This window comes from Pyxicephalus adspersus, chromosome 3 (genome assembly GCF_032062135.1).
Source record: "Pyxicephalus adspersus chromosome 3, UCB_Pads_2.0, whole genome shotgun sequence".
NCBI classification, from domain to species: domain Eukaryota; kingdom Metazoa; phylum Chordata; class Amphibia; order Anura; family Pyxicephalidae; genus Pyxicephalus; species Pyxicephalus adspersus.
The window spans coordinates 79,152,976-79,176,707 of record NC_092860.1 but is presented as its reverse complement, the minus strand read 5'-3'; the positions used below and the strand labels follow the sequence as shown (position 1 = coordinate 79,176,707).

Here is a 23,732-nt window from a genome sequence, read left to right as displayed (position 1 = left end):
ATTATTCATGCTTGTCATGCACGCTACAAAAGCAGGCTAGTTGTGACATATATCTGCTCTGACCAAATGCATTTGTTGATTAGTCAGAGGGGAAATGTAGATCGACTGAATAGATTTTACCCAGTGATAGTCTTTTTTTTTTTCCGCTCCTATTGTGTGATACTTCCCAACCTCCTAGATTGTAAGCTCTTCTGGGCAGGGTCCTCTCCTCCTCCTGTGTCACTGTCTATGTCTGTCTATCATTTTCAACCCCTATTTAATGTACAGTGCTGTGTAATATGTTGGTGCTATATAAATCCTGTTTAATAATAATAATAATAATATTAATAATAATAATATGGACACACATGTAGTTGTGCCTTTCTTTTATGTCTTAATGAGATGGCGCCCATGTATGTATGTGGATGTTGGGGGTCATTCATCTTTTTAATGGTGCTCATATTCATTTTAATTTTGTATCTTGCATAACACCCTGCTCTGCTTGGTTAGATTTTAGATAACATATTCATAAACAATACAACAATGAAGACCTCCAGCCTTGCTTTATGTAAAAGAAGGAGCAATATCTTAATTACCTTAGCTTCATTACACTCAGGTATTACATCATTGTGCTGTTTGTAGGATTTCATTAAATGTATGCCCTCCAGGGTAGGGCTTGGTTTGATAATGCTATTATCGGAATAATATTTAAAGCACATTAAGTTTCCATTTTCAGCCTACTGTAATGTGTTACTTTTTATCTGCTTCCCTGGATATGCATTTTTGCTAACATTTTACAATTCTTTCCAAGGACGCTTTGTCACCAAAGTAATATATCTAAGCTAGATAGAACTGTCACACCTCAGCACACTACAGTCCCATTTTGGCATATTTAGTAGACAGAATGATAAAATACTTTTTCAGTATGTTAAAGGAAACATTTTAGAAATATTTAGAAGCAGCTCCGGGAAAATAGAAAACCATTCATCTGCTAACAGAAATTAACAGTACTTTTGGTACCTTGGTTTACATTTTATATAATTTATTCACTGCTAGATTAACCAAGACTTTTAAACCTCCTCTGTGAGGGACTGTAGCCTCTTGCTAGGCATTGTGTGCCATGGCATTGCTTCCAGTTTTGTAGGAGCTTGTCCATGGATTATTTCTTTTACAATGGTCAAGGGTGTGTAATATAGTCCAGTGGTCCCCAACCTTTTTGAGCTCGCGGACCACTAAATCTACGAACTACGGACCGCGGATGCACAGGGAGCTATGTGTCACTTAAGGGGAAGAAGCTTCCCCCAGTGTGACGTTATGATGCCAGAACCCGCCCACTCTCCCATCGCAGGCTCAGACCAGAGGCACAACCCGCCCACCCCCCCTGAGCCTGCAATGCGCACGAGAGACATGGTCCCCTGCTCTGGCCGGTGCGTCCCCCCAAGCAGGGTCCTTCTCCTGACTTCGCTGGGGGGTGCACGGGCCAAAGCTATGGACCACCGCTGGTCTCTGTGCGCTTGCGGCCCAGCTGTCAGACGGCCAGGACATGTATTAGGGGACCACAGAAAGGCTTTAATAGGTGCAGCTATTCATCCCTAGCCTAAAGGATCATGGGTTCAGGATAATGTGTTCACTGATAACAAACAACCAAATAATTTTACACATCATTTTCATATGGTGTAGTCCATATTTTGCAGGATGAAAGTCATAAACTTTAGGAAGGTGAACTAGGTCCCCTATGTAATTATTTTTTAATAGGTTTAAAATGTAAACGGGTCTGATTGTTATTACTGTGGGGAGATGTTTCCTCTCATAGTTCCTGTCCCTCTGACAGCCTTTGACAGCAGGGTAAGATAATAGCCATTGAGTGGCCATTGCTGAGACAGGAAGAAAGAGTAGTATTACCTAGAGGTACTAGGAACAGTAAAATTCTGCTTCAAATTCAGTCCGGTCAGATCAGTGGGGATATTTAGCAGCAAATTTCTCTGGCACTCTACCTCCTTGGATTCAATACTGTTGTGAACTACTGGCCCAGCTTTTCCTCCACTGAATTGTTGTGTGATTGTCAGGAGAGGAACAAAAGGAAATTCTAAAACGGTAGCACTTCTAGGACTGCTGGATCCACACAAGGCATTAACAGGTTTAAAACTAAAATGATGTTAAATGCACATTTACTTGTATGGTAGGATTGTTGTTGATCTGTTACAGAATATCTACAATTCTTTTGGTGTTTATAATGAGAAATAGGATACTGTGGGCATTTTATGTAACGTTGACTGGAAGGGATCTAGGAATAGGTGGAATCTGCATTATGGGGGTAAATACACTGCCTGGCCCAAAAACAAAAGTCACACAATCTAATATTTAGTTGGACCACTTTTAATGATGGCAAGCATTTACCATGGTATATTGTTTTGATAGGCTTATGCAAAGTCACTAGAGACTGGAGTCACATTATATTTTCAAGAATTGAATTTCATGATGTCTTCCACAGTACATCACAAAGATTCTCAATGGGGTTCAGGTCTTGACTCCCATGTTCTGTAAACCATTATTTCACCCAAATCCCAGCATTGTGGTATTAAAAAAGTCCTGTGATGATCAAACCGGGTCATTCAGTATATTCAGGTTGTCAGCTGACCTCATTTTTTGAGCATATAACATCGCTGAACCTAGACCTGAATTACAGATTATAATATTGTCCCCCCAAGCTTTGGAACTTTTTTTAATTGAACAGTCAGTCTATTTCCCAGTCATTTTTTTCTTGGTAGGTAGATAATTCCATCTTAATTTGGTAATATCCAAGGAATAGTTGTTGGTGGGCTTCTCCCTCCCTTTCATTGCCTTCAGCTGTACACTTATGCCATGAAGCTGAGGTTTTGCACAGATGATGCAGCTGCTGTCTGAATACAATTGCATACAACGTGCACTGCACAGCTAAAGTTTGTGTTATTTCAGGTCAGCATTTATGTGCAAACAAATGCGAACAGAGCAGCTACTGTAGCATACCTGATAATAAGCTGACATCATCTAAACCAGTGAAAATTTATTGTAATATAAGTAAGATAACATTTTGAGTTTTTACTGTAACATTTGACGATACATTTTTTACTTCCTTCCTATTCCATATTTTGATTTATTTAAAAAAGCAAGTAATTAAAATATATTTATAGGTAAATGTATTTTGCTTAGACACTTCTCAGAGCTTCTCAGATATCAAAATATGATCTGCTTATAAAAGGATATTGTGTTTATGTATGTAATCTTTAAATGTATGTCCAGACCAAACTAGATAGATAGGGAATAAGAGAAGAATTTCAGCCCGTCATGGTTTTCCCTTTATCCGTGGGATTAATTTTACTTGCTGATGGCAAAACCAGCCTTTCCCAATCCTCTTACCGCTAAGGTACCTCAGATGTAATTTTCATGTTAGGAAATCTATTTATGGAAAGTCTGGGGGGAACCCCTTCATAAATCAATTTTTGGATGGTCTCTGAGAAACCTTTGTTGAAACCAATTATTTGGGGGTCATTAGGGAAAAGCTTCAAATAATGGTGGCCAGTGGGGGTGCTTACCGTTCAGTGTTTGCCATAACGCATCCCTTATAGACAATTAAAAAGGTTATGCATATTGTGTGGAGATGACATTAGTCTTTATAAGGACACTATCCCAGATAAGAAATGTTAACCCCCCCCCCCCCATACCCCTCCTTGTGAGTTTTGGTTATGCCTAAATTTATTAGGATATGTTATGGAAAATGACTGAAAATGGAGTACACAGTCAGACACAATAGTTTTCTACATGTTTTTATTACAACAATGGCTGGGTACATGTATGTCATGTCATGACATTGACTTTACACACTGTTCCTTGATGTGAATTTTATACAACAAATATCCTGATTTTGTTATGCCCTATGCAATAAGGACTTGGAGCTTGACATAGTTCTTTTTATTATGTACAAAAACTCAACTGCTTTTTCTTTTATTGTACCTTTATGTTGTCTTACTGTGGTTAATAATAAAGTTATAAAAAAATAGGTTTTACAGACATTCTCAACAAGGATTTCGTGGAACCCTAGGGTTCCTCCAGAGGTTGCTATTGGTTCTTTGAGCTTTGCTTGATTGACTTTCCCTTTGAGTTGGCAGCATGATACTGAGGCACCTGAGGCTATCTATAAGGGTACTATACCGGCCACCATTGTAAGGGCACATTCTTCCCACTGGCCACTAATGTAAAGTTCATTTTTCTATTGACCTCCTATAATTTCAGTAAGGGTACTCCAGGACAATTGTAATAAAAGGTTTTGGCAAAATATTGAGAAAGGTTGCTCTAGAGGAACTCTATGGTTGCATGCATCCCTGGTTGAGAAAGGCTGCATTAGCCTATGAATTTCTTTTAGACCATGTTGAAAATGAAAAATAAAATAGCTTACATTTTACTAGTCCTTAGATGTCATTACTACATTTGTTTTTTTTTTCAGGCCTAATACTTTTAATGTGGAACTGCTGGCAACATAAAAACCAAGAATAATAACATCACCTAGAAAACCATAATGGTCCAAAAAATCTGCTTCTTTTTTAGCATTGGAAGTGGAGGATTTTTGTCTTAGTATAGACTTATGACTATCCCAAGCATGTTTAAATTCACCTACCATTGCTTGACTTATTGGGCAGTTCCAGTCTCTTTCAATATGTTTTATTTCTATACCTTTTATTTTTATACCTCAGATCTTTCACCATTTTTGCTTCCCTTCTCTGGACTTGTTCTATTTTATCAACATCTTTATGTAAGTGAGGAGTCCAGAAACATGCATTGTAATTTTCATGAGGTCTAACTAAAACTCCATATGGAAGAAATAAATCCCCCGGCAGTGTAATTTTTTTGGTGGTTACTCAGGAGTTGGGTCACAATACAGGGGCTGCCACCCACCTACAATTTCATCCCACCCGACTTAACAAAAATGGGTGGTTGAACACTGATGTCGATCATCCATCAACGCCTGCAGCTAGACTAATTCTCTCTTTTTCTCTTTGAAGCCGTGAAAAGAGGGGACTGGATGGTTATGTGACCATAGGTAAATAAAAGGGGTTTATAGATTTTTTTCTGATACGTGTATGTTAGGGTACATAAAATTTTTGCATAGCTGTTTATTTTGGGTTATGGCTTTATATGTGTTTAGAGTGCTTCTATTATACTAATTAGGTTTATTTATAGTGGACACCTAGTCATTTGAAATTACACTCAAGTCATAAAGGTTGCATGTTGAATTTCCTGAACTTGTGGTCTACTGAATGGGTGATGTCTGCTAAGCAGTATTGCCTGGGGCATTAAGGTCATCGATACAACATGTAAGCACATAAAAGGAAAATTATTTATTTTTGTCTTACCACAATATAAAGGATTTCCTGACCGCCTTTGTTTACTGGTTTCAGTCTACTGTCCAGGCAAAGAATATGTCAAAATGTTTATGTAAGGAAACAGTATGGGACAGTATTGTTCATGATGATGATGGTGATGATGATGAATAAACAGAACTACACCCTACAGGGGACAACCATAAAGAATCATTAGACAACTGACTGGATATGACCTCCGGCTCACCCCTGCTCCCACCTCTTCCATTTCCAAATAACTGAACAGCACTGTGTGTACAGTTCTCATTCATTCTTCAGTCACTATAAGCTATCACAAAAGATCATTTCTAGTGACCAAAATGTTGATGTGTGTATGGGCTCGTATACCGCATTTATGCTGCACAGCAAGGCCACCTCCTCAGACTGTAATTTGGATATTAAGGGAGACAGACAACAGATTCATGAGAACATTCATGCATTAGTCTTCACAAATGTCAATATGCATTTTATTAACACTTGGTATATAAAGATTATATCACAAATTTTCTTTTTATTTAATCCTAAAACTTTCTATCTTCTGGCTGACATTAAAGCCTAGCCATACTCAGAATTTTCACTTTACATAAAGGGGTAAAGAACCCTTTTTATAAAAAAAAAAAAAAAAAAAAAAAGGTGCAGCACTGCCCTTATTTATGATCGCATAGTTCCTTTGCCCAGAGAGCCAGAGTTATGAAATAACACATTTATTCAACTTATTCCCCCCTGAGACTGATGCACTTGGTACAGCGTAGTTGCAGTTCTAGTTGTAGTTTTCTAGACCACTCAAATAAAAGTCCTTTGGTTGGGCGACAAACCAGCTCTCAGCAGCATCTTTGACGTCAGAAATGTCCTCAAAACGTTGCCCCTTCAGAGGTTTCTTCAAATTCAGGAACAGATAATAGTCTGACGGGGCCAGGTCAGGTGAATAGGGGGGATGGTGGACCAATTAAAAACCCAATTTGAAACCCAGGTCAACTTTCCATGGCGTTTCGTCTTAATTGCCTCCTTTAGCTGGTCCAGGAGGTTAGCATAATACTGTCCTTTGATACTAGAGCCCAGAGGTAGGTAGTCCAACAGGAAACGGACAACATTACTTTTTTTGTTGATTTCTGGGTTTGGAAATTCTTTGGCCGCGGGGACCCACTGTGGCGGGTCAGTTGAGGTTGGGGGGCGCCCACTGCGGGGTCATCTTCAATGGTGAAATGCCCAGTCTTGAAATGAGATATCCAGGTTTTGACAGTGCTGTAAGAAGGACACCTCTCCCCCAGTGTTTGTGACATCTCAGTGTGAATGTCCTTTGCTGACTTTCCCTGGAGAAACTTCATGATGGTCGTAACTCCAACGACGTGAAACTTGCTTGTGCCTTGTGCCTCAGCTTCTCACTAAAAGAAAAAACAGTTTTAAGAATCGCAAAGACCTGATATTTGCACAGTTACATACAAAGATATTAGGCTGTCATCCCCCTACACTCATTTTTCTATTTCATCTAAAAGGGGGCAAAGCCAGGAATTTCTCAGCACCCCCTCGTATATAATAATTGGCTTGTGAGATAATATATTGAATTAATTATTCATGGAAGCTTTCATGAGGAAAAGTGATTTCACAGCTGTGTGGTATTTATTTTTGAGAACTGGGCATTTTGATTAAAAATGATCGAGCTATAGAAAAGGAATTTGTGTAGATTGGTAATTTGACAATGTTTGATTTGCTATAGGTTTGCACAGGAGGCTTAGAGGAGCAGGACAGCAGTTCTCATTGAGCAGCACCTCTGTTCCTGTTCTCTCAGGTCCTACTGCAATGTGAAAAGTCCTAACAGTCACCTGACATACAGTCATTTGATTGGAACTGTTATATTTGACTGGGGGTCAGGCAACAGACACAGCAAGGACAAACTAAGAGATAGAAGTAAACTCAGGAAAGAAGTGGCAATACTCAGCTTTTGCAGTCTGCGAACACTTTCCTTAAACTGACCAACCAGAGCCGCCCGGATGTGGTGATAACCAAATGCCTGATATTGCAGGTAAAGCACAAAACTTAGTCTGTTAGATACAGGTAACTTTGCATACACTTTGTTTGTGGGGGGGGGTTTAACTTTCACGTGGGAATTTCCGACCAAAAATCTCTAACCAATTTGCAATTAAAAAGTTCAGCGTAAAAATAATTTGAATATTTCAGATTAGGTATCCAATGTGAGAGTGATGTAAAAATTAAGGCTACATACACATGTGCAATAATTATCGTTGGAAACAAATGATTAACAACCGATCGTTCGATAATCATTACCAAAAAAAGTGAATAACGACAGGCTAACAACGAGGATGAATGAGGAATGTCCCCGAAAACCGACCGTCCTTACGGATAATCGAGAATAATCATTGATCGGTTTTTAATCGTTCATTTTCGTGTACGTAGCCTAATTCTTATTTTTAAACGGAGTAAACCACAAGTATCATATGTATGGCTTACATGATACATGGACATAAAAATGACTCTATTGGCTTTATAGAAGAGTTAATGTTTAGAACACATACTACTAGACCATAACTTCTACTAGCTGACGTTTCAGCCATTGTAATTCATTCAACAGTAGATGTACCAAACAATCACTCACGTTTCTCCATAGACAATGTATGCAAATTAAATTACATACTGCAGAAAGCTATTATTAGGATTCTATGTAAGGGAAGAATTACTTGAATCATGCTGCTAGAATTTGATTTCAAATTTGTATATATATATATTTTTTTTATACCTTAGTCAAGGTCTTCTGTAATATAAAGGTGTAGAAAGACTGCAAAAGAAGATTGTAGCCGGAATAATATATTACTGGAAAAAGAGCTATAAAAGGGCGAAGAGATTTTTTTATGTATATGTGTGTGTGTGTGTATATATATATATATATATATATATATATATATATATATATATATACACACACACACACACACAGACAGTGAGGGAAAGAAGTATTTGATCCCCTGCTGAGTTTGCCCTCTGACAAAGAAATGACCAGTCTATAATTGTAATGGTAGGTTTATTGTAGCTGTGAGAGACGGAATAACAACCAAAGAACACAGTTCCCAAAAGTCAGAGCTTGATGTGCATTGTAATGAGTGAAATAAGTATTTGATCCCCTATCAACCAGCAAGATTTCAGGCTCCCAGGTGTCTTCTCTGTATGCAGGTAACAAGCTGAGATTAGGAGCACCCTCTGTAAGGGAGTGCTCCTAATCCAAGCTTGTTACGGTACCTGTGTAAAAGCCGCCTGTCCACAGAAGCAATCGGTCAATCATATTCCAAACTATCCACCATGGCCAAGACCATAGAGCTGTCTAAGGATGTCAGGGACAAGATTGTAGACCTACTCAAGGCTGGACTGGGCTACAAGACTATCACCAAGCAGCTTGGTGAGTAGGTGACAACAGTTGGCGCGATAATTCATAAGTGGAAGAAACACAAAATAACTGTCAATATCCCTCGGTCTGGGCCTCAATGCAAGATCTCCCCATCTCCCCTCGTGGAGTTGCAATGATCATGAAAACGGTGACAGAGCAGCCCAGAACTACACGTGGGGAACTTGTCAATGATCTCAGGGCAGCTGGGACCATAGTCACCAAGAAAACAATTGGTAACACACTGCGCCGTGAAGGCCTGAAATCTTGCAGCGCCCGCAAGGTCCCCCTTCTCAAGACAGCACATGTACAGGCCCGCCTGCAGTTAGCCAATGAACATCAGAATGATCCAGGGGAAAACTGGGTGAAAGTGTTGTGGTCAGATGAGACCTAAATTGAGCTCTTTGGCATCAACTCAACTCGCCGTGTTTGGAGGGGGAGGAATGCTGCCTATGACCCCAAGGACACCATCCCCACCGTCAAACATGGGGGTGGACACATTATGTTTTGGGGGTGTTTTTATGCTAAGAGGACTGGACACATTCACCGCATGGAAGGGACAATGAATGGGGCCATGCACCGTCAAATCTTGGGTGAGCACCTCCTTCCCTCAGCCAGGGCATTGAAAATGGGTCGTGGATGGGTATTCCAGCATGACAATGACCCAAAACCCACGGCAACAGAGGAACTTTGCAATACAGGTTTTTAAATCTAGTAATAGTTAGTCACATTCTACTGAACTTGTTTTTGTAATGTTGAAGATGTTTTGCAGCCTATTTAGGCTGTTTCTACAGTTCTACCAGAAATTTCCTATGCTATTAGAACTGAAGAAGGGGCTTGGACAGGCTGTGAAAAGTCTTTACACAGGCTGTGAAACATTACAAAAACAGGTCCATTTCATTGTGTCTACAGGATATACAGTTGTAAGCCGTGTACCGGGGGCTTTCTAGGATACAGCGAAGTCACAAACAAGGAAAAGCAGCCCACTGACACCAATTTATATAAAACAGGAAGTACTTTACTGCATACTATCACAATAAACAAAATTCCAAACAATAACCCAAAGAAAATCTGGACAGGATCTACCTTGGATGGTTGTCAGCTTCACTCAGCCACAGCTTCTGAGTCTCTAGGAACACGCTGACCCTTGGATGCGAATGGATTCTCTTTTACACACACAGTCCTTGCAAGATGTCTGCTCTCCTCCTTCCTGTTTTCTCTCCAGAACAACCACACTTCCTATCAATATGAAAACTGGCAACCTATTCAGTTGTGTTAAGAAACAGCGACATCTTGTGGTTGAAATGCAAAACGTCAGTAGTCTTAATTACTTAATTTAATTACAACCATTAAACAGTGAATGCTATCTTCTCAATCTCACACAGTGACCTGGATAAATGGGAACCTTCACAGACATACAGATCCTGAAAACAATGTGCTTAAGAAAATCCTATAAAGTGTACAAGTATATTGAAAAATATATTCTAGGCTCATAAACACCTTAAACTCTTTAGAGATTGTGTAGAACACTGGTTCCCAACCAGCGGTATGTGAACCCTAGGGGGTAATTTTAAAGGCTTTACGGGGTACTGTTACTTGGGAAAAACACAGAGGTAATTGGTAATGCACTTACCAATATCAGGGGTAATATGAACTCACAACAAATGAACACCCCACAACATGGGATGCTTCTATAATTAAATGATGTGCACATTTTGCACAAGACACATCACTTTCTCATACTAGGGGGTATTTAAGATTAAACTATGTATAATAGAGCTTCCTTGGTAAAGACTTATTTTATGTAAGGGGGTTCATACCTTATTAAAGGTTACAAATGCAGATCTATAAGTAATTGTAGCCAATAAGTGTAGGGAACATGTGCTGGATGATAACTGTTAGCAGTTGGAAATATTGGGCACTAAACTAATGTTAGCACAGTAACTGTAAAAAAGTGAAAACTTCCTCCGATCTGGCAGTGCATAGATTTTGCAGATGAATTAGGCAGACTAAGGTCATGTGCAAGTGGCTATTAGCTTGTGGTGCGTTTATCACTTTTTCATGCCAGAGAACCGCTGTTTCTCAGGAGATACTAAATGAAGTGTCACCCCCTTGGAGACTGAATGGGGGTGGCAGTAGTGGTTACTGCCCCCAGCTGTCAAATGAGCAGGCGCTGGTTCCTAAGGATTGACCAAGCAAGGGCTCACCTACAGGGATCCACGCGGGATCACTCAATCCTGAAGTAGGTCTGAACCTTCCCTTAGCAGTGGACTGCCTATCACTTCATGTTTTTTTTGTTTTATACTTCATGCAAGTGACTCTACAACATAAGCAGACATATACAAAACGGGCACTGTAAGGCTCTGATAAATCTAACTCACGTTAAAATCTTGGTGCAAGTTATCTCTGAAACCTAGACACTTACAATGGGAACACCCCTAGTAAACCCTGCAATACAGTGAGGAGCCTAGACAGCCAAAAGACAGACACCTTGCACTGCATTGTGTGCCAACATAGTAGCATACCTCAGGTAACCCGGGGTTTTGAATCTCCTTCATACAATCAGCAATGGATTTTAATGCAGATGAACACTTTACTATGTTTTGTTGTTGGATACATTTTTTTTTTCATTTGTCGTGACTTGTTTGCTTTGAAGAATGAGAAACATAAATGAAACTTTTGTGAACATTTAAGGATAAGGGGCCCATCCAATAATATAAGATTATTGTTTATACAAGACAGGGAGTTGTGCTGACAGTACATTCTAGGTCACATTTTCCTGTTTTTCTAACCAGTATCTTTCATTTCCTTGTTGACTTTGAACAATGTGAGTCAGTTTAGAAGCCAGATAGTATTTCCTCCATAACATAATCTTGATTGTTTCCTTTCTAAATTTGTGTTTAGGAATTGTGGCAAGGAACTTGCAGTCAATATGCGTAGGGAAAATGATTTTAGGAAAATAGACTTTTTAACTCTAAAATGTATGTAGTAGTACAGCTCTCTGATCAGTTTTTCCATGTTCTAACCTGTTAAAAAATTGCAAGTACAGAAAAACAACTCTTGCCAGAATACCAGTAATCTATTGAGTTCACAAAGCTGCTTCTGCTGCACTAAAATGTAAAACAGTGTTAATAAACCTATTCCTTGTCTCTTCCTGGACTAAAAATCACCTCCTTAATTTTTTATATTTTGCCAATACATACATTTTCAGTTTCTTCTGTAAATTCCCAGCCATTTCAAATATCATCAAAATCTGCAAATAGTTGTTTCCTTCTATTATTAGAAAAATTAGTGTCATCCCCATTACTGATAAGGGAAGGTGTGTATTGTTCGCCGTTGGTAATAGTATAATGTGCAAAGTCAGTTGTCTGGTATCAGTGGGCTGTGTTTTGTCAATCACTAGTATTAGCAGGATGTGTTTTGTCTCTGGTATAAGTTGGATGTGTATTTTCCATGGACAGTGTGTCAAAGGTTGCTTTCCTACTTTGTTACAGGATTTATGTTACTACATCAGTCTTTGCAAAATTAAGGACAGCAAAGCTAGAGTGTGCATCTTTAGCCGAACTGTTAAAATATCGCTTTTCCTCTAATTAATGTAGTAATGACTTTTCCTCATGACAAATGAAGTTATGTTAGGAGAGATACACTTTGTAAATAGAAGTCTAATAATAGGGATTGACATATTTCATTGGTACGATTCATCCTCCAGCAGACCTAGGGAGCAGGTCTTAGGGCCAGAGGTAACATTACCCTGTGTCTAGGATCCCTCAATAATGAGATAGTGTAGGTCACCTCAACAGCTTGTGAAGTACCGGTAATTTGTCATGGGACAGACAACAGTGTTAAAGAGGGTCCTGATTTCTGATTGTTCTAGTTAGGATGTGGAAGCTGCTATTGCAGTCACAATACCACCAATCAAATCCTCAAAGTCCTCCCTACCCCAGCACAATTGTTGCATTCTAGCAGCCAAATACTATTTGAAGTTTGGAACTGTTAGGCCACCTTCATCTTTTCACAATTGTAGAGGTAATCTAATTTTTTTTCCATACCTAAATGTGGAAAGGTTTACATCTGTTATAATAAAGAAAATATTTCCACCTGGTACTGTTAAAGCCAATGGACTAACATTACTGCCAGGAGATTAGTATTTTTAAAACTGAAGTCAGAAATTGAAGTTTTCATAATGTCTTAATACAGGTTTCCTTTAAGAAGCTATAACATAAAGAAGCTCCCTGCATGCAGTGCTTGCAGGGAATAGTTTGTGACTTAATCCTGAACAAATGTGGCAGCTGTAGATACAGATAACCCAGCCAACTTGCTATATTCAGTAGAACTAACCACAATATTCAAAAGAGCCTAAAATTAAACATCTTTGTTTAAGATAACACAGCTGCAGATTTGAACCCGCAGTACTCACCTGCCCCTGTGTCCTTGGAGGGCATCACTATCTTCGTCTTTCCTCTCTCCCTGTGGTCGATCTTTGGCTATCTTGATTAGCTGGGTAGGGATGATGTTAGTCCTACACAGGATTGGAGTTCATTCCCAGCATGCGCAGGAGAAGCCATGACTGCTGGCTATCCTAGCATCCAAAGCTCAAACTCCTCATGCGCAGCTCAGCTTTTTTTTTTTTTTTCAGATACCCGCGAGAAATCTGGTTGACACCCAGAATTCTTCTTCGCATTACTTTGTATATTTAGTAGTTTGCCTGTTGTTATTCCATAATACACTGGAAAAGTAATATGTAAAACATGAAGCACATTACTTTTAAATGTAGATTTATACAGATTAATTACATGAGGATGAGCAACACATCTTTAAGATCTTCTGAGCGTCAGGATGAAATGCTGCACCCTGTGCAGTGCCATGTTGTGTTTTATAAAGAGAAACACATCTAATGCCAGTTCATCGCATAATAACAGTGTTTTGTGTGTTCAGGCAGCTGAAAAAGTTTAAGGAACTAAACTGTGCCAAAATACAGAGCTTAATATTAGATTGTCAGAGGAGGATAGCTGCTAAATTCTAGCTATTTTGGTGCCTCATGCCCACATTCTGTTGCCAGGTTTCTAAATTTCTATGATCTTTAGCTTCTGAAAAAAATAAAATAGAGTTGCATTCTTTAGCTTTGAAGAGCTGAAGGCCTATTTTTTCAGGAAAATTTATGAGGCAAAATAAATTAAAAAAAAATAGATGTGTATCTATTATATTGTATATCTGGCTGCCTTTTATTTATAAGATTCTGAAAACCTGGACAGCTAAGACAGTTTTGCAAAGGTTTGGGAGAGATTTACCACTGCAGATGAGACAGCATTACATTCAAAACATTTGCAGAAGAGGTTAGGGGCAGGTTACTTGTTGTTGGCAGTGGAATTTACACTTGTAAATTTTTACTGGTTCTATTTTGTAAATGAGACTTATAAACAGGTATCAGATTTAAAATGGATTAATCACCCTGGCTTAAAATTTGTGTTTTTACGATTTATTTATACCAAAAAAGTAAATGAAGAATGAATAGATAGAGGAAAGATGTTTTTCATGTACCTTAATGAGTATTTCCAGGCAACACATAATGCAATTCCAGTGTAATGCATTACAGCAAATGATGGAGCTGTGTTTTTTCAATTTACCTTAATCTGGCTTCTTTGTAATCCACTGCAGCACACACAGAGGTTTATTGTCTCATAAATGTACCCAATAGGTTACCTGGAAAGTCCTTATTAATGCCCAAGTTCCCCTTTCTCTGATTTCATTCAGATTTCCAAATCTGGTTTTAAACTAGTTGCTGCAAGAAACTATTGATTATATTAATGTTTATGGTACAGGACCAAAAGTTAGTAGTTTGGGCTCCCAAATCAACAGGTCACTGACAAAAGGAGTCAAACAGGTGAACTGCTGCAATGCAATGTTTGGATGAAAAACCAATGAAGTACTGAACTGGTAATCTGTCTGTATGAATCTTTTTAATGCATTCACTAAATATTGGTTTCCGATCTATGGCAATATCAAAAAAAGATTGGAAATGCAACTAGATTTCTGAATTGTAGTTAAATGATTTTCATATTTGGCATAAAAAAATACTAAAAATGCCATTGTACAATAATAAAGGGTATGTCAAGGCAAAAAAGTAGAAAAATATGCAGTGCATCTATACATCACATGCACATTTCCCTTTGTTTGATCCATTTAAAGAATCTGTTGGTGAGCATATCCTAGTGTCACCACTGGTATCAAGCCAACCTATTCACATTAGAGAGCCATTTGGTCTTAAATCTATGCAAGTTCAGAATTTCACATTCAGCAGAGGGTAATGGCAGGAGTTCAGTATTGCCCTTGCCCGTTGAGTTGCATTGCCAGAAGAAATGGCCACTTTTTATGAGGAAAAGGCGACTTACAGTGGGTAAGCCAATGATGCAAGTAGTAACTATAAGGAACAGCAAAATGGAGGACTTTTTTACATTTTTATTTGAAAGAACAATATCCTTTTTAACTTCACAATAAGGCTTTGTGGTCCATTTTGAAAGTAGGTAATCTGACATTTACTGAAAAATCTCCTGGTGGAGATCAATTACTGTTATTGAAACACATATACCTGGAAGATTCTCCACCAGAGAATGTTTCAGTGAATGTCGGTTTCACTGCTTTATCAATAGACCCCTTAATTTTCCATAATGTTCTCACATTCTTATGACCCAAAGTAAGTTTATCCAACTCAAGTTCTTCAGGGTCACAGGATTTTCATATAAACATTTTCCCACTTTTCCTGAATCTCACTGAATGAGCCTGCAACAAATACAAAATCAGTTGAACATTTGCATGCTGAAATAGTTTTTTCAATTGTTATTAATTTTTAAAATATGTGAATAATTATTCATAAAGTCATGATCATAATTTGTAGAAAGTTGTTATGAAAAGGTAATATTTTTATAAAGATGTGGTCACTAACATTCTCTTTCTATTTCTGTTCCTATCATTTACAGCGGCAATCGCTCTTCGAAGACCTTCAAACCAAAGAAGAGTATTCCTGAAGGCTCCCACCAGTACGAGCTGCTGAAACATGCGGAAGCCACTCTTGGCAGTGGAAACCTCCGCATGGCTGTCATGTTACCTGAGGGGGAGGACCTTAACGAATGGGTGGCTGTGAATAGTAAGCACGGACGTTTGTTCCTAAATATAATTCAGATTAAGTTCCCTAAAATAGTTTGCTATAGCATATGTATATCTAGTGAAATGTCTTTTATTTCACTACACCTTGTATTTTACTGCAGGAAAAAAGAAAAGATAACATAAACAGCCAATACATAATACAGCAAAAAATTATTATTATTTATGTACAGCCAAGTCCAGGACATGTCTGCACACTACACTGCCATTAAGCAATACAACCTGTTCCAAGAATCACCTAAGCAGAAAAGCCTTCTATACTCGAGGGGGGACACATTGCTGACAGCATTTACATGCTGCTGCTGCTCCTTTATTGTCCAATCATGGACAATAAAGGAGCAGCAGCAGCATGTAGATGCTGTCAGCAATATGTCCCCCCTCGAGTATACAAGGCTCCCCCCCCTTCTAACCCTAGAATTTAGTTTTAAAGGGTCTGATTTATTAAAGCTCTCCATAGGTGAGTGTTAACTTTGCCATAAAAACTGTTTACTATGAGTTTCAAAATTGATCACAAGCAAAGTATGACCAGCTATGTGAATAAATGTATGTATAATGGTATACCATTACTATGTGCCTGTGTAGCATATTTTAGTGTCAGCGCACTTTTATTGCGATCAAGCTATCAAACCATCTGAAGATGCATGTCTCCAATCTGTTCTCAATAAAGTACAAAAAACGAACAAAAAAAACACTTTTTGGAGGATTCATAGGTATATGAAACTTATTTTATAATTTGTTTCCTTCCATTTTTTTGTACTGCAGTTTTCTTATGCGATTGACTGCTCCTAATTACAATGCTGAATTTCCGTTGAGTCATTCCCATTTCGGCATCTAATAGTTTGTTGTTTTCACTTTCAGCTGTGGATTTTTTCAACCAGATCAATATGCTATATGGAACCATTACAGATTTCTGCACAGAGGAGAGTTGTCCAGTAATGTCTGCTGGCCCAAAGTAAGATATTTTTTGTGTGTGCTGTCTGTTTGTGTCTACATTGGAGAGTTGGTATATATCAGCGCTTGACAATTGCTTTAGTGCCAATTATCTAATTTACCTAGAACTACTTTATTTGAGATTAGGCATAGAAATAGGACATGAATACTACATTCATATATCCCACTATACAAGTAACATTTAAATTACAGTTGTGATTTTAGTAGATTTGTCATAAATATATAACCATCTGGGAATTGGGTGTAGGGCCAAAAAGAACTTGTATGCCCTGTCCCTCTCCACCTGCAGTTCCTCCCTCCTACTTTTGCCATCAAAATGACAGCATGGACTTGGCTTATAAGGCAAAAACTGCAGCCGCTGATATGTAATAGGAAGTTTCTGAACAGTGTTTGTTATGCTGTTTAAAAGCTTAAATTGGAAATAAAATATACCAATATTATTGGTACATTCTTTGGACTCTTTTTCATTAATATTTCAGTAAGAAAAATGCAGATCAAAGGTAAACCCACTACAGTCTGCATATGATGTCTGTGCTCTGTACATATTTAATCACATTTCAACCCTATTCCCTATTCAACCTTACTTACCTCCTACAAACAAGTGGGGACTGGTGGAAAAAATAATTTAACCTTTAAAGGCTGTGGTTTGCCAACCTTTAGTGTTAGGTACAGAAAATAATCACAAGGAGAAAGAAGGGTTTTTAAAGGCAAACAATATCAATGTATTGATATAATATCAAACGTCATCTGTTAAACACATTGCAGATTGGTACACATATTTTGTTGCATACGTAACGGCCGTGAGCCCCACGTGTTTTGCCCGTTTTTAGGCCACCTCAGGGGTGACGTACGTTTTAGTGATAGATCAGTAGTATCTAAATTTACATTAAGTACATCAAAACTGAGACAAAGAGAGGTTTTCATATAACAGTAAATCAATGTGTGGATAGGTATTAAAAAACTCATATAGTAATCACAGTGTAGGGTATTACTGTAACTCATGTAATAGTCCTGGGGTAGGGTGTTTATAGTATTGGAATGTAGCGTCGGGCAGATATGGATAATGTGTACATAAAGAGAATATTGATTAATGTACAGTAGAAAAAGAAAATAAATGAATTAGTAACTAATTAAATAAATAATATTAGGCATGATTGTATTAAGGTAATGGTAACAGTATTATTGCACGATCGTGTTATGGGAGGTACATGTATAATATTGGCTTCATGAAAGGTATGATTATAAAGAAAATGTGAAAGAGACTCACATTGTCCATAGGATTCAATTAGGTTAAGATGGTAAGTAAGCTCCACACTGGAGGGTAAATAAACACCTCCATAGACTGAAAGATAGTCTTTGTTGTATACATTTTATGTATTATGAACAATTATGAAGAATACATTGATATTGTTTGCCTTCAAAAACCATTCTTTCTCCTTGTGATTATTTTCTGTTACATACCTCATTCCTTTAAGGTTTTATTTTTTTCTTCTTTTCTTTTTAATTTTTTTTAATAATTTTTTTGGGTGTTGCATTAACAAATGTTCATTTTTTTATAAGTTTATGCCTCATTTGTAAATTTTTTTGTAATGCTTTCCACCATAATTTTTGGGTCATTTTTAAATGGAAAAGATATAGAATAAAATTAATACTTTAATCTGCAGAATATTTTTTTAAACTAATTGTTTAAAAAAATGCATTTGTGAATTTTTGATAATAGGTCATGGCCTGTTATATAGGCCATAACCTGATAAAAGTTGCTCTCATCAAATACTTACCTACCCTCCGACACGGAAAGTCCACTCCTTCCTGCTGCCACTTTTCATTCTGATTGGCTGACATCCAATATCCTTCAACCCACATTCTGTGAGCACACTTCATTGTGGACTCCCCCTTGGCTCACTCAGCTTCATGCTTTCTTGTACTCACTGTACAAATGCTGCCAAGAATTGCATTGGTGTCATTAGGTGTGCTCTACAGAGGACCGCCCATTGTTAGGGTGAAAAGGTGACAGAATGAGAAACATGACGTGACCAGTTACCAAGCTGGGGATGGCTAGTATAGACTCTAACACGCTCATAGATCTTGATACTTTACCTACCTGGAATTAATATGATTTAAATTTAAATTCTATGCTGAAAAAGCCCCTCTTTGCTCATTTTTTTCATTGAATTTGTAAGTTATTATTATTATACAGTATTTATATAGCGGCATCATATTATGCAGCGCTGTACAAAGTCCATAGTCGTGTCACTAACTGTCCCTCAAAGGAGCTCACAATCTAATGTCTCTACCATAGTCATATGTGATTAATATAGTCTAAGGTCAATTGTTAGGGAGAAGCCATTTAACCTAACTGCATGTTTTTGGGATGTGGGAGCAAACCGGAGTACCCGGAGGAAACCCACGCAGACACGGGGAGAACCTGCAAAATCCATGCAGATAATGTCCTGGCTGGAGATCGAACCTGGGACCTAGCGCTGCAAAGGCTGGAGTGCTAACCCCTGAGCCACCGTGCTGCCCATAGTATTAAGTTTTAGCAATACGCACCAAACAATTTTTCTTAACATTGGAAGATATTGGTCATGATGTAAATTGGGCATTTTTTCCTAGTTTTCTACTCTTGCAGCAGAATGTAACTGACAGGGTAATAACATGACAGGATTCAATATAGATGGTCTTGTTTAGTCCCCGTTGCTGTTACATCCTGTGATATTTAGAGAATATTACTAAGACAAACAGTTCAAATAAAACAATGCAGTGTTTCTGCTTTTAAAAATATATACATCTGTTGTATGCAGAGCTTATACCTTTTTTCAGGCAGCCAGCCAGCCTGATTCACAGAACAGAACAGTAAAGCAGTTACATGAATCATTAGAAACCTTTTGCTTTTGGGCCTGATTTATTTAAGCTCTCCAAGACAAGAGAAGATAGACTATCACAGGAGAATCTGGGTGATCCAGAAAAACCTGGAAATGAATCTGGTCCAGGATTGAAAACATTTGCCTCATTATAGCAAATGATTTCTAGGAAATCCATTCTAGGTTTGCTGGATCACCCAGGTTCGCCTATGACAGTCTATCTTCTCAAGTCATGGAAAGCTTTAATAAATTAGGCCCATTGTGTACCTGTCTGTTTGCTATATATTAGATGGCACAGGCACACACATTAGGAACTGCATACTGGGTCTCATGAGGGTGGTTCTGTTACCTATTTTATTAGTGAAATGAATTGACAAGTGTAAACCAGCAGTTTCCTACAGGTAGAAAAGGTTGAGTCTTTTCTTTTTCTTTGTACATTTTTATTAAGAAAAATCAGATTGCAATTTAGGATTTGATTACATCTGTTGAAAGATTATTACTTATAGAAAGATCAGATTACATTTTAGGAGATATAAAGAACATTCCTAAGTCTTTGCAAACTTTTCTAGAATTATATATGTCTTTTTTTGGATCTGCTGACTCACACTAATAAGCTTTATAGGCAGTTTACAGAATATGCATTAAAACGCGATCATTTTTTGTGATACGTTTTAAATAACATATAGCACAAATATGGTAGTTTTGTTATAAACATTTATGACGTAAACATTACTTAGACATCAAACTGACTATAATGCAATCAAATATTAAAAATCAGGTACATTTACATGGAACACGAGAAAGAAATTTGGTTAAAAAATGTTATACTGCACCTTGGTGGTTCAATGTCTTTGCTGTTAGCAGCCATACAATATTGATTGCCTTACAGCACTTGTATGCAAAAATGAAATAGACTTAAGCTGCAGAGTGTTCCTGTGCTGTAAAAGAAAACATATATTCCTAATTGCAACTGTTATCATTTCTACTAGCCAGTTCTGAGATAGCCTAGTTACCATGCACAGATAATTGGATCCCTGGTTGCCTTCCTGGGTGCAATTTATTTCCAGCATTGACATAATCACTAAACGGGTAGACATTTAAATTGGCTGGATGATTCTTCAGAACTGCAGTAATGCACTCAAAAACAATAAGAGCCATTTTAGACCCGCAGTAAGTCTCAGCACTCGGCACTATGAGCTCAAACGCAATCCCAACCTCTTCCATTCAAGTAAAAAAGAAAGCTTGAGAATCATTTTGTGCGGTCAGCTGTGACAGATTGTTGTTTGAAAATGTGCACTGTGGTTGTAGTCATGTGCAAATCTAGTCACCCACACTGTCGTGGGACGTTCCCAAGTGCACAAGAGCAGTTTGCTGCGTGGCCGGAAGCTGCCAACTGTTGGTGTGAAAGGGCCCTAAATGAAAAGGAGAACTTTCTTTATAAAAAGTTCTTCTTGTACACATAAACACCCAGGGGCAGAGGGGAATATGCCACCCTGGCCAGTGCCTCCGTGATAAAATGGGACAGGCATCTGTCTGCTGGAGGCTCGCTAAATAAGTAATTGCCAGTCATGTAGGTATTTTTGTTCATTCTTAGCCACCTATCTTCACCCACAATTTTTACAAAAGCACAGTCTACTCTACTTGGGCAATAGTCCAACTGTGTAACTTGTGACATAGCAGTGGCAATGCAGTTGTAATTAAAATGGCAGTGGTAACTGTCATCCTAATTCAGCTCACAAATTACCACCTCTATTCAAAACCCAAACCTATTTATAAAACAATCAATATATGTGTGTGTATATATGATTACCAAAAAATTTGTCACAGATTCCCACAAGTCCAGGTCACCTGTGCCTCCTTCTTGCTCACCCTCCTTGCAGCCTCCTGCTGCCAGCACCATCTCTGCCTCTGGATCCAACACTATGTTTTCTTCCTGCTCCAAGTCAGGTGATTCTCTGTCAACTGCTCACTTGCCTCGGAGAACCAGGGTATTCCGCAGACGCGCTCCCTCTGCTGGCCAACATCTAACACCTAAGACCATCCCAGCAACAGCACTCCCTCTGCTGGTGGGATTGATGTCTGCGGCTCACTTGATCCACTCCCATCTTCCCTTCTTAAGGAAGTGACCTGGCAACAGGAAATTGCCTGAACAAGGAGTTCCTTTGGCTCTGCTTCCAGGTTACTGTTGTTTATCTCTATTGTTCCTGATTCTCTGTGTACCGACCCCGGCTCATTCCTGACTACTCCTGCTTGCTGCCCGTCCTGACCTCTTGCCTGTTTCCTGACCATCTTTATTCCCTGCTGGTCCTGACCTTTTGGCTTGTCTGACTTCCCTCCTGGTTTTCCCTTTTGTACTACGCTTCAGTCCCTGCTTGTTGGCAGTCACCTGCCTTGGCGAGCACGGGGCCCTCAACCTGGCAGTAGCTTGCCGCATAACATCCTCACCTCTAGAGGCTCTGGAGAGGACCAAGCTACTGCTTAGACGCTGCGCCCCATGCACGTCTCCACAGGGTGGGTGACACAGTGGGTCCACCACTTTGCCTTATGGAGCTGTGACAATATTTCCCTAGTTTTGGACAGTAGATACTACAATCTGTTGGTTTATTTTGTTACTGTGTGTTCTTTTGGGGAGATTTCCCCTTGCTTCCCGTCCTAAAAATACATTCCAAAAATAGGGTAGGGTAATTGGATGTAGCAGAAAGTGAGAGCAAAGATGAGGAAAGAGAGGGGAGATACCTTATTAAACAGTTATCACAGGGAGGTCCCCTTACCTCCTGTTCTGGAGCAAGTAGTAATTTCCGAATTCTTATAATTTTCTGTATTAGAGACAATAGCCACCAGAAGTGAGGGGGACACAAAAAAAAGTCCTACCTATTTCCCATCGTATGCAACCTACATAATTTAATGGTATGATCTATTATTGTGTAAAATATTACAAAAAGAAACAGAAGAAAATACAGAAGGGGTGATTGGATTAAACACATAAAAAATTACATGAGATTACTGGAAAATATGACTTGAGTTGCTACTCAGATCAGGCTTATTGACCCATCTAAAAGGTTAAATCCAACAATTAAATCATCATTAAAGATATCATCACATTTACAGATTATTATAGGTGTTTCTGTCTCACCTCCTGCATCAAAGAAGCCTAGTAATTTATTCTCAAAATCCAGCTCCATTTTCAGCTTTTTAACTTTAGAACATACAAGTGAAAGGCTGGTGCTTGATTCAAAAAAAAGACAATTTCCATTGCATCGTAGATATCTTGTATCTATTGTAGTATGCATATTTTGTGATTCATCATAGTAGTCATCATAATAGTGGGTTGATTTTGACATTCTTTTGACCACACCTACACCTACTTGCCAGTCATTGGATTTACTGACATCCACCAGGCAGTAGACCTTACTTGAAGATGAATCATGAAAAATTAAGCTCTGAATGACCACAGGGAGTTTACAACTACAAGGAGATTGTATAGATGAGCAAGGAGATGGATACCATTGGCGGCGGTATGCATTGTTTTTATCATGAGGGGAATAATTAGAATTATATACAGCTGTTAATGTTTTGGACTCATGCGAAACAGTAATTGTATATGAGCAGTGAGAATATATGGTGTTCCTAAACATTAAGTTCATTTTCTGAGATTTTTTCATTTTCATTGGAAGAACTGCCTTTTGATTTTGCTGTGTTCCATGCCATATAAGCTGCTGTGGCAGAACATTATACATGTATTTTAAATGTTGGCTAATGCTGGCTATGTAGTCCGTGGTTTCCTCGTTAACATTTTCAATCATTGTTTTATCAGCTTCCACGTCGACAACCTGCATTGTCTTAATCCGAGGTCCTGGCTGTCTCAGTGCTTGTGAGCTGTTAAAATGTTTTATAAATAGCAGATCATCTGGTTCTTTGCTCATCACTTGTATTTCCTTCAGTGCCTGTTCAGTGGTTGCTTTGGCATCCTCCATTTGCTGCATCACCTCAGTAACTTTG

The 23,732-nt window shown here is 38.5% G+C and overlaps 1 protein-coding gene across 2 annotated transcripts in view; it reads left to right on the top strand.

Moving 5' to 3' along the window:
• Window positions 1-23,732, top strand: part of MOB1B (MOB kinase activator 1B) — a 52,813-nt gene that overhangs the window by 8,258 nt on the left and 20,823 nt on the right. For both annotated transcript variants that reach the window (XR_011919908.1, XM_072405370.1), the window contains exons 2-3: window positions 15,738-15,904; window positions 16,780-16,873. Coding sequence is in view for 1 of the 2 variants with exons in the window: in XM_072405370.1 (XP_072261471.1) it covers window positions 15,738-15,904; window positions 16,780-16,873 (261 nt within the window). In the remaining variant the exon portion in view is untranslated. The remainder of the gene's footprint in view (window positions 1-15,737; window positions 15,905-16,779; window positions 16,874-23,732) is intronic.